Source organism: Meleagris gallopavo, chromosome 24 (assembly GCF_000146605.3).
Source record: "Meleagris gallopavo isolate NT-WF06-2002-E0010 breed Aviagen turkey brand Nicholas breeding stock chromosome 24, Turkey_5.1, whole genome shotgun sequence".
Classification (NCBI taxonomy): Eukaryota; Metazoa; Chordata; class Aves; order Galliformes; family Phasianidae; genus Meleagris; species Meleagris gallopavo.
In genome coordinates this window covers 3,884,849-3,897,349 of record NC_015034.2, presented here as the reverse complement: position 1 = coordinate 3,897,349, position 12,501 = coordinate 3,884,849, and the positions used below count along the sequence as shown (strand labels likewise).

General features: G+C 39.8%; 1 protein-coding gene across 1 annotated transcript in view; it reads right to left on the bottom strand.

Annotated features, from left to right (window-relative positions):
• NUDCD3 (NudC domain containing 3) overlaps positions 1-523 on the bottom strand; it is a 16,958-nt gene extending 16,435 nt beyond the window's left edge. Inside the window, exon 1 of the mRNA XM_010723205.2 lies at positions 343-523. Within this exon, the coding sequence (XP_010721507.2) occupies positions 343-523 (181 nt within the window). The remainder of the gene's footprint in view (positions 1-342) is intronic.
• Between the last annotated feature and the right edge of the window lie 11,978 nt (positions 524-12,501).

The following is a 12,501-nucleotide window of genomic DNA, read 5'->3' as shown; positions in this document are numbered from 1 at the left end:
TCTTTCTTGCAGTGAGGGCCCAGAACTGGACGCAGTACTCGAGGTGCGGCCTCACCAGATCTCAGTACAGGGGACGATCACTGCCCTGCTCCTGCAGGCAACGCTGTTTCTGATGCAGGCCAGGAGGCCATTGGCCTTCTTGGCCACCCGGGCACACTGCTGGCTCGTGTTCAGCCGAGCATCAACCAACACCCCCAGGTCCATTTCCTCTACGCAGCCTTGTTGAACCTCATCCCATTGGCTTCAGCCAGCTCTCCAGCCTGTCCAGATCCCTCTGTAGGGCCTCGCTGCCCCCAGGCAGATCCACACTTCCAGCCAACTTGGTGTCACCTGCAAACTTGCTGAGGGTGCACTCGATGCCATCATTGCTGTCACTGATAAAGGTGTTAAGGAGCACCGGTCCCAGGACAGAGCCCTGGGGGAGCCGCTCGTTGCCGGCCTCCACCTGGACACGGAGCCATTGATCACCGCCCTCTGTCTGCGGCCTTTCAGCCAATTCCTTATCCATCAGTGCTCCACCCATCAAATCCCCTTACAGTGGGGGGGATTTCCTGCCCCACTCCACGTGTTTGTAGCTGTATGGAGCTGTGCGTGTCTCCTGCTGTAACAGAGATGGAGGGGATGGTGCTGACTGAGGAGGCAGTGACTGGAGGCCAGCCGTTCCCCATCCCTGCATTGCAACCCAGTGCTGACTAAGGAGGGGAGGGTATTTTGAAAGGAGGGATTGGACATACTCTGTCCTCACAGCGGGAGGGGGGCATTTACGACCCCGGTCCCCACCTAGAGGTTTAGAGATAAATAAAAAATAAATAAGAATAGAAAAATCCTAAAGTCAAAATGCTCCTCTACTAGAAAATAATTCACAAGGTACATCAGTTGTATGAGAGTTTTGTTGTAAAAGAAGGAATCAAAAAATGGCTAATTCTAGTGGTCTGTTCTTTTGACCTCCTTCTCTTTGAATCTCTGGTTTTGAAATGTCTCGAGTATGCAGATGTCGAGATGTATGGGTTGGCTTATGGAGTCTATTGAAGCTGTGAATGCATGTCTGGGTAAGCTTTTTCTTTGAGACACTACACACATCTTAGATAGTGTGTAGGGATTGCTATGGCAACAGTTCATTTTGAATTACAAAACAATTACATATAAAGACCCCACATAATCTGTTGGCATGCAAATTACTGCCAAGAGGCAGGTAGTGGCTTGAACATCTTCATTTCTTAGAGTAAAAAAAAAATAACAATGTTTTAATCTTGAATTACTTCTCCAGTTTTCTTTGGAATCATATCACTTAAGAAGAAGAGGATGGAGTAACGGCTTCAGGGAGTGTCTTCTGCCAAGAGAGGAGGTGTGCGGTTGGAGCATAACTGAAATGGACTTTTTCCCATTAAATCACTGTGATCAACTAGGCTGGATGGATTCAAGCAAAGAGACTGTATCTGGATGAGCCTAAGTTCTTTGGTACCCTGCTGAAATCAATTATTTCCTTTGTTAGCAGGTTCTCCATAACATGAGCTACTGGAATAAGTTAAAAGGAAATACTATTGGAAGCTCTTGATAAAATCATATCTATCACCTGATTCTGCAGTTAGGGAATCAGTCTCTGGTGGTGAGAGCAACTATTGCAGTATGCAAAATGCATCCTCGTGAGCGTGCATGATGGAATCCAGAGAAATGAGATTTTTTCTGATTTAATGAAGCACCTCGTTCATTTTAAACAGAGGATTGAGCCTAACAACTTTTGGGACTTGAAAAACATGCTCACTACTTCACATTTAACTGGTAGGTTATATAGAAATGGGCTTGAACACTTGCTGATGCACCTTGATAAACTGAGAGCTAGTCAAATAGCTTTACAGAGAAGGTGAATCTATGGATTTATCTGCAATACTTTTTTTTTTTTGCCTTTTAGTACTGATATTTTATACAGAATGGGCTGTGTTTTGAGCTGTAGGCCTTAAAGCTTTGCTCAGTAGCCTTCTGTCCAGTGGCTGGCCAGTTTGGAGACTTCTGGAGACAAGAGTACTCTCAGGGCAATATCTTTCCCATAGCAAGCATCTTTAACATACAAAGAGTAAAGAACTTGTCACCTGGATGGGATGTCACCAGACTTGGGGGTTTACCAGACTGGAGTGCCTTGCTGATTGAAAGATCATCTACTAAAAGCTGGGATTTGCTCCCATGGGTGGCCAGCCAGCTTGTTCCAAACCTTCCAGTCCTGCAGAAGTTACCTTGATAGGGTTCCTGCACCGTGCTGCAGAGTGGGCAGAATACAGTGAGTAAATGACAATATTCAGTAATGGAAAGAATTGCTTTTTGTTTTGCAAGCTGTAACCACAAATTATTTCCTGTAGTCCTGTTGTCAAAAGAAACTATTCTCTCATTTCCAGCTGTGGGACCCTTTGTGCAGACACTGCTGACTGCCATGACTTGATGGGCTCCTGCACCAAAAAGCTCCTTACAGATATGTATAGGCAGAATTGTCCAATTCTTTTTTGTCTGAATTGGGGTCTTGTAATGCTGGTGGCTAGACTTCACTTAAAAAATACATTAAAAATCCAAGCCTACATGTGCCTAATAACTAACTTTTAGCATAAAAATCACTTCCTTTCCAAGACTTTAATTTGGAAACTTTTAATATATTTATTTTGATTAATTAAAACATGCTGGTATTTTCATGTAACAAGTCACTTGGTTTTGCAAATTCCTTGCAGGGGTTTAAAACTTCTACCTCATTTTCTAGACTACTTGTCTGTGAGAAGGATTTGAAAATGAGAGGTTTTCTCTGTTGCTGGAATTCCACAGTAAATGTCAGTATGAATAGAATTAGAATCTTTATATATCACCACCCCTCTCTTCTGCTGTATGTAGGCAGCAAAATGCATGTGCTGGCTAATGGTAAAATGTCATTGCTCTTTTGTGAGCACTTGTGGGTATCATCCAGATGTGGGGGTGATATTTTGTCTGCTAGAGGTCAGTTTAGAAAAGGACACGGAGAAAGAAGAGTAAAGGAATGGATGTTTTGAGCTAGAAATAGTGGCAAAGTTGTGTCTGTTCTGAGAAACTGATATCTGATGCTGGTGCAGTGGGACAGCACATTCCATTTGCAATTAGGTAAATTGGGATAGAAATGTGTTTTACTCAGGCAGGTGATAGTAACATCTGCATTGGACATGAGGGGGTGTGCTGATGCCTATGACCTATGGACAGCAGGTGATAATGTGCTCCTACATCTTCCTCAGAACCCATATCAACAGGTTAATAAAGTTTAAAATGAATTCTATAAACACTGTGCTTGAAGTTTGTCAGCAAGTGTGGAAGATTCGGGCTCTGATTTTAATTGGGGTAGTCTGAAAAGGAAGAAAATATATTCCAGATAGTGGAAAAGAGGAACCCAAAATCTGTCAGGAAGAACCTGGAAGAGCTCCAAAAGGGTTTTGCTTTCAGCTCAGACTTTCCTTCTATGAGAAACTATAAATAGTGATACAAGATTGTAGTGTGAGGTAATACATTTTAGAGTAGTACCTGCACAAAGGATGCTTAGGACTATAATCTCTACTTTAAAGTATAGTATACTTTATATAGTTTTTATATATACTATATATACCTTTAGTATCTACCTATAGTAGATTAAGAATGATGGCATATCCAGTTTAGGGGACTTAAAGTATGTAAGAAATACAAGTCAGTATTAAGTATTTAGGTCCACAAATTGGATATTCCATAGTCATTTTTCAGAAAAATTAAATGATATTATTACATGTTGATATTCCTATATGTGCCTATAGATAAAGAGTAAATAAATTAAAGTTTCAAAGGTAAACATGTTTGAATTATAATGAAGCTTTGATATTTGATATATTATAATGAAGTTTTGATATTAAAAAAAAAAGAAAAAATTGAAGAAAAGTAAGGGGAATCATTGAAACTGGGCTTATAATTTAGCTTGTGGCATGCTACCCCATGCTTCAGTTTTGGGTAGCTGGGACTACCTGTGCTGCTTGATAAATAATGCTGACAAGACCATGCAGGACGAAACATGAGATAATCTCTTCTTGTTTCCTTCACTGGAGATCTTCAGTGTGGGTCTCTTTCCTTCAGAAGCCCCATGTTTGATTCCAATTATTTCTCCAACAAAGAGAAGAAAATACAGCCAACGTTTAAAAATGGATTATACAAAGTTTTCACTGGGTTGTTGTTATTATAATGCTACAATTAATGTTTTTGGAAGCAAACTATTTGGGAAATGGAAATATCCCTTGCTTGATACAGTGAAGCAGCAGAGCACATGTTTTAGAGACCAGATATAGAAGTTTTATGGCTTGCTGAAAAGAAGGGGGGAATCTGAAGCCTCCAGGAATATTACATTTGCATCATGTACAAAGAGTGTGCAATTAAATAAGCAATTAGTTATGAATTATTCACTCTGCTTGACTGTTGGATTTTTGAGTAGCACGTTAACCTTGAGATGACTGCTTTTATAACCCTTATTGTTTACCAATAAATTAATCTGCAATTAAAAAAAATCACAAAAGCACCACTCTCACTGGGCTTGATCTTGGAAAGAAGTTCCACTCTACTTGTTGTTGTTGTATTGCATCTAGGAGATGGGCATCGTGACAGCAAGAGCTGGATGCATGTGTGGAAGTTGATCTTCCCTGCTTAAAACACATCTAAATATCAGGAGAGGGAATGGGGGAAAGGAAAAGAAAAGGCCCTTTTTCTTTACAAAGGGACAAAGCTTTGCAAGGAAATTGAATGTCAATCATTTTTTTAACTGGTGTATAAAAGCACAAAACCTTCCTCTTATCTTACTATGAGTCCAGCACAGCATGATGACCCCCAGTCTTGTGTTGAGGATTGAGTGGTAGGAAGGCATTTATGTGATACTCTCACCACCTACTGCAGTAGATAAAGAGCAAAATATGGCACAAGACCATTCAACATGACCAATTAGTGAAGTGCACTCACTCAAGCATGAGCTGCAGTACTTAGCTATTCAGCAACGGTTTAAATGTGCACTGAATGTGTTTGAATTTTGTCATGTTCCTAAGGTTGTGCTCCTAAATTCACACCCTATGTCTTGAATAAACTGGAGATACCTGGAGAGTGTTTTTAGTGTAAAATCAGTGCAATTGAGCCTATTTTTTCTAATTAGTATTTACTCCATCCACTTTGCTTTGTCCAGCAGTAAGACCTATGCTCAACTTCAGACATGTTGGCATCTGGTTTTACTACTAATGAAGTAGTGCCTATTTTTATTTCTTGTTCTTGGATTTCTTTAATTGATTGATACATACCGGTTGGTCTCCATTCTCATTTCCATAGAAGTAAAGGAAAGAATGGGTAGCTCAGAGATACTGGTCAGTGTCATACACACATGTATCTATGCCCTGTTGCCTAAATCCATTATTGCTTTACCCTAGCAGAGTAATATGTTTCTGTTTGACTGCACAAGCAAAGCGATCTGATGCGATTGCTATTAAATGCCTCCTTACATTTCTCAGTACAATCCATCACCAAATGAATTCCAGCTGCGGTCAAACAATCTGAAGTGAGCACATCTGAAAGCAATGAACTGTGCAGAACCACTGATACAATACAAACCTGGAAACCCCTGAAACTTCCTTGAGAGATGGATTCATGAAATTGATGAAACAGCTATGTTCAACATCATTTGTCTTAGAGCTGGCATCCTCATCAGTTGAAATAATTTTTGGTTTCATTTATTCTGCTCTTTTTGCTATGTGTGATTCCAAGGGTAGCACTTTTTTTTTCTTTTTTCTTTTTTTCTTCCTTTTGCACTATTCATTGATAGTAAGAAGAAAAAAGATAGACAGGAATGCGTTGCCTTCTGAAGACTGTTGTGTTTCAGATGCTGACAAGCTGACAACTATACTCTTTATTGTTTTGTTAGTAATACCAAAATTAGATGAAATAGGAAACGCCAGAAGAGGTTACTGAAAACCTAGAAGAAATGTAATTTTGTTTTTCTGCTTTTTTTCCCCTTCAGATTCTTCTTCCTTTTAATGGGACACAACAGTGTATTACATCAAGATGTATCACAGTGACTTAGCAGAAAGATAAGTTAAATAAATCCCCACCCTTATTGTAAAATGGTTTTATCTCTCCTTTTCTACAGTCATAAAAGTAAATCATCTCTCAACAGACACAGCACTGGCTTCAGAGATCTGGTACAGGGCAAATACTTTGCTTGGCAATATTTAAAACCATGGGTGAGCTCCTTGGCTGCAGTGTGTTGGCAGAATTGTTCTTCCTAGGAATTAATGAAATGCTTGGCGTACTGAGAGATCTGACCGTAGTGATTATATTGATCTGCAGTTGAAATATAGAGTATGCTGTAGGATGAGGAATATTTAGGGCTATACGATGCATTAGGAATTTTCCTGTTATCTGCTCTATTGGTCATCGTGCCTATCAGACATGGAAGAAAGAGTTGGTCTCTGAATTTAGCAATTTCTGCACTTCAGTAGAGTCACAGGGAAGGCAGATGCCCCTACACACCATCAGCTGTTTGCATTAGAAATGCAGAGTGAAGTTTTCATTGCTTAAAGGGGAAGAGCTGGTGTTTAAATTCAAAATAAATCAGAAATATTAATGTGTTCAAGAAATGAGTTTAATGATGTATTTTAAAACTATTAAATTAATGTTTCTCATTAGTGGCACAGCCTAATCACTCTTTGCAAGCAGGAGGAAGAAAGTAAAGTAATATCATAAGAGATCAAATAGTGGTTCAAAATTAATTAATTCAGCGTTATATAAATCAGGTAGCTTCAATAAAAATCCTAGCCGAGTATTCAGTTCTTATGGGCAAAATAAAAAATAAAAAATGCCTTAATTAGTGCTTTTTCATTCAATCCAGCTGACCTATTTATTTTTAATTGAGCTGCAGGGTGCTAAGCATTTGGTGAAAGTGATAATTGCAGTTGTGAACTTTTTGACGTTTCCCTTTGGACGCAGTAGCTTGTTTTCTGCAGAGTACCTTGGAATAGTGGAGAAAATTGGTACCTTGCTGTGCTGAGAGTTGCTGTTTTGTTTCTTCTCTGAATGCTGACCTGTTTTGTGTTATGTAAATATCCTGTGTCTTGTTACCACATCTTTGTTTTGAATATATGAAGATTTACTTTGAAGGACATGCAAATTACCTATGAAAAAACAATGGCGGATGGATACTATAATAATAATAATACAATAGATGTTATGATTAAGTTAGCTTTAATAAATTGGAAATTTAAGAAAATGGAATGAGTGACAACTTTTTAAATGTGTTATTACTTCTACATTTTATTCATGCCTATCTACCATCTCTGCATTGATCTCGCTTGTGTTCTTAAACAAGTTGTTCTGAAAGGGTTTCATTCCTAATAGCTAAAAGGGGGAGGAAAACCCACTCAGAGAGAGTGAAGAAGGAACCCAGGTCATTTCATGAATCTCATCCTTTCATGAACCTGTCCTTGTGATGGGTTGATGGTTGAATTAGATGATCTTAGCGATTTTTCCAACCTTAATGATTCTATGATTTTATGACATGCACTGAACTGTGTCATCATGGCCAATGATGTGAACTGGAGCTGAATTAACTGGTGCTGCTGTTAAACTGGTGCTTCCAGTTGTCACATTTTGTTTCTGGACATTCTGATTTTACTGAATTTTCCATAAATAGTCCTCAGAAATCATTCCAGCCTTGCAGCCTCTAATGTATTTCTCCAAGAGTAGGCTCTTCTCAAGCTTTTGTGTGAAGAATTAAAGCTAATCTGAAGCCTTGAGCATTAGCATCATTTTTGCAGTTCTTCGGTGCAGTTGTGAAATCAGCTTTGTTAAAGCCCAGATAAGGTTTATACAGTCCCAGTGGTGGCTTTTAATGAAGATAAGTGAGGTTCCTAAGCCTCGTGTCAATTCTGATTGCCGGGAAGGAAGGGTAGAATATCCTGAGCCTGCCCAACTTCTACAGTGTTAAGTATGTGCTTAGCTGTGAGTGTGCAAGGAGTCAGTTTGAATTATTCCCTTGATTTAAAGGCTCAGCATTGTATGAAATGGAACCAATAGATCTAGTTCATTGTGCAAAAGGTATTTACTGCTGGACCATGAATGTGATTCCATCTGGCTGACAAGTGTAGGCTCATACACATACAAACAGCTTCTGCGGGTAGAATGACCTGCAGTGGGATGAATAAAGACCACAAACAATCTTGAATTGGAATTTGGGATTCTGCCTGGTTATTTCTGCCTCCTGTTCTGGCTGCTGTGGGTTATACTGATCTAGTGGGTGGCAACAAGCCCCTGGCAGGGGATTGGAACTAGATGATCGTGAAGGTCCTTTCCAACCCAAGCCCTTCTGTGATTCCATACTGATGCAGTGAAAAGAAATAGTAGATAAGGCCACAATCTGAAAATCTTCAACTCATGTTAGGGTTTAAAGTTGTATCTGAGCACCTTAGTATCCATTACCAGTACAAAATATTAAAAAATAATGGACCAGGATCTCTCAGTGTAACAAGGGAGAGGTTTCTTGTTAAATGCAGTTATTTTTTTGTCTTCTAATTCATTGACATCATATTTTTCAATCTTTGGCCAGTGTCTTAAAGTATTTTATAACTGAACAAAATTATATTCTCATATCCCATATCTCATATTCCAACAGAACAGTCTTGAATGTAACTTCCAAATGGTAAAAACCACAAGAGATGGCAACAACAGGGGAGAAGATTATCTTTCCTGAATATGCAGAGCAACCCCATTGGTTATGGCAGTTTATGTGCACAAATGTTGTCGACCAAGCGTACAAAATGAACAAAATGAAAGCACCAGTTTTAGTCAATCACAGATTTAATATCAAAAGGTCAAGCACACCTAGAGCAGCAACGTAGCTTCCCCAGTACACCTATGTCTCAGTTTCAGTTGAGAGAAGGAAGATTAATCCTCGGCCTTCTCACACCAAATGAATTTGCAATAGAGAACTTCATTATTTTTCGATTGTAGAGATGGATGTGAACCCAAATACTGCTATAACTGTTTTATACTTCCAGAATCACATCTGAGATTGAAAAGCAACCCAAGCCTTCCAAAACTCAACACTATCAACCTGGCTCAACATGGCTCCAAAGTTATAGAGAAAGTCTGTCTTAGTTTGGGTGCCCAGACTTTGCTTTTATGCCTCTCCACTGTTTATAATGCTTGGCAAGCAGAGGATGAAGTGACCTTTTCCCACAGGAAATAAAAACAGATTGAGGAATTGAGGTGGAGGCAGCTTGCATTACGTGATCCTACAGACTGGGACTGCACCTTTAAAATGGATGGAGTTGATCAAAGTCTTCATCATTGTGACACTGTGGTCTGAGTTCTCATCTTATGACACACTAAAAGCTGGGCTTCCTCTGCACAAGATTCTTCTACATTAAGGTCCTTACAGTTTGCTTTACAAGGCCAATATAAATTACTTAAGATATGGATTCAGTTTTCAAAGGCTCCCCTGCTTTGAGTATCCATTTCAGTAATCCACTGCAGGATTTTTGTTGGGCTTCTTGTGGTCTGATTGCAAAGCTCTCTTGAACTTAATTTAATTCTTTTTTTTCTATCATTTTAAATTAAAAAGAGCAGATAATTGTATCCTACGTGAACAAGTCTACAGGATAAGTTACATCTATGTATTTGGCAAGATTTATTTTTGTGAAGCCCTTAAATTCCCTTTTTTAGTCCTTTTCATGATACAGGTGTCTCCTACCAAAATATCCAAATATACTTTCAGGGTTGATATATTTTTATTTCCAAACACCCCTGGGAAATCCGGGGCTGTGCAAACCACATGGGTCACAGAGATATGTGTTTTTGCTTTTCCAAAAGTGTGTTAAGTCCATGGGAATTAACAAATTCCCAAATTTCTTCCCGCAAGGCTTGCTCAGTGACACTTCAGGGGTTTGGGGAGAGTTGGGTGGGGGTCTGGTTTCTCAGGATTCCACCCTTAAATCCAAGGCCAGTATCCCAGGCTTGTGAGGCTGTATCTGTTGCAAGACTGTTTCAGAAAACATGGCAATTTCCTTTTTTTTTTTTTTCTTTCTACACACATTTCTAATTTAAATAAAAGGAGTAAATTATCCAAGAATGAAATGCTGATAGTTCCTTGTGAAAGCTTAAAAGAATATTGCCTCTGTTATTTCTCCTGTGTAATTTCTGTATTTCTGGAATTTCTGCAAATTTCTTTCATTCTCTTCTGCTGAGGGATTTCTTACAAAGATTCAGCCTTAGCAGTGCGTTATTTATGATGCTCTAAGGGCATCTTGTTGTGGGCAACTCTTTCTAAAACAATCATGCAAATAAATTGAAACCTCTGGTTGCGAAGTCTCTGTGCTGGAGGGTTGTTATAACGGATCATAAAAACCTCATTTCCAAAGCACTCCTCCTGATCGTGCAAATAAACAGGGGGGCAGTTTAGCTAACACTTCTTTTGACAAGTTTGCTCTCTATCCAGAGCTGCAATTACCAACAAAAGAAAGATGACGTGGCTGTGGGACTTGAAGCGTAGCTCCAGTTTGACACCCGGTCAGCTCAGCTTGGCTCTGCCACACAGAACAACACTTTCTCACTCTGAGCTTAATTACAGTCTGTGACCAGGCTTGTTATCCAGGGAATTCTAATAAATGGCTTTTGAAGGGTTGGGATATAGTTTCAGTGTGTTAATAAAGAGCTAATCACCTGTTTAGGATTAGTGATTAAAGAAAGTGAATTAAACTAAATACAACCCTTTTATTCCAGAATAGCTGCCTCTGTGTGGTTATTAAAGATTATCTCTTTCTCTTTAAATTCACGCTCTACTATAACCTTGAATTAACTTTCAAGTGTAGATAGGCTTGTAGGTTATGCTGGTTTCTATCTGGGGTGAGTGGAGGAAAGCGAATGAGATCTATTCCATGGGGATGAGGAATTGCCACTCATACAGTCTTCTGGTAATGGTTTCCATAATGGAGGGAGTCTGGAGCCTGGTCACAGGATTGGGAATGCTGGGAGGAAAGTCCCTCTGGCTGTACTGTAGGTATAACAGCTCCACAATGGCTGAAAAACAAATCTGTGTTTCTTGTGCTACGCTGAAGCTCCTATTGGTGCAGATTTGCCAGATACATTAGGATATGTCATTATATCAGATAAAGATCTATCAGATAAAGAACTGTACCAATATACAATCTGCTCAGTCCAGGCACACTGATGGATTAATGCTGATGAATATCAAAACTGCACACGATGCACCCCAAAGGCTGGCAGAATATGACTCGTGTCTCTCATAACCTATTATCAGCCTCTCTCTCCCCTTCCAAACTAAGAAATGAATTGCATTTCATTTCTAGCAACCACATATTATTTGACATCAAACAACATGCCAGATCTTTAATAACATAATTAGAGGGTATGCAAAATATCAATCACTGTCTAACTCAATTTGATTACACACCTACTGCTTTCAGTGATAGACCTCGGCCATGGGGGCCCACCTGGAGGCGGTTAAGTAAAAGTCAAGCTTAATTTGATTGCTATTCAAAAGGAAAGTAAATCACAGTAGATACTAGGATTTAGTGTTTCCAGCACTAGAATTCAACATAAAGCAGAACGTGGACACGAATCCAGCAGTCTTTTGTCTGTGAGTGCAGGCACAAGTTGGAACAGGCAGAATACATTTTTTGCATACAGATGCAGAGGGCAATTTGACTCAAGTGGCACCATGAAATCAACTGATGCCCTCTGGTTCTGTACAGTATTGTGCATATCCCATTGCTTTGTTGACTGGGGGGAATCAAGAGCTGAAGGTCTGTGCACTGTAGTGAGGGACAAAATTTTAGGATCCATCTGCTAAGAAAGTGATGAGAGGAAACAGTTCTGCCTGATTAGCCTTTCTAATTAGACCTCCCCCCCTCCTCCCCTGTTGTTTTTTTTTGTAACCTAGCATTACAACACCTCTAAGCAGTTCTGGTGTTGGTTGGTAAGATGCTTACACTCTCATAGAACCATAGAATGGGTTGGGTTGCAAGGGACCTCACAGATCATCTAGATCCATCTCCTTCTGCCATGAGAAGGATTGCTGACTGCTAAATCAAGCACCAGATCATGTTGCCCAGCATCCTATCCAGCCTGGCCTTGAACACTCTGTGGGATGGGACACCCACACCTCTCTGGGCAGAAGTGCCAGCATCTTACTGCCCTCTCAGTGAAAACTCAAATCTCCCCTCTCTCCCATAGTTTATGACCATTTCTTCTTGTCCTATTAGAAACTACTCATGTAAAAAGTTGACCTCCCTCCTGTTTATAATCTCCCTTTAAATATTGGAAGGTCACAATGAAATCTTCCTGCAGCCTTCTCATCTCCAAACTGAACAATCCTATCTCTCTCAGTCTGTCTCCATAGGAGAAGTGCTCCAGCCCTCTGGGCATCCTCATGGCCCTCCTTTCTGCATCCCTTCTGTTCTGGAGTCCCCAAAGCTTCATGCAGTACCCCAGATG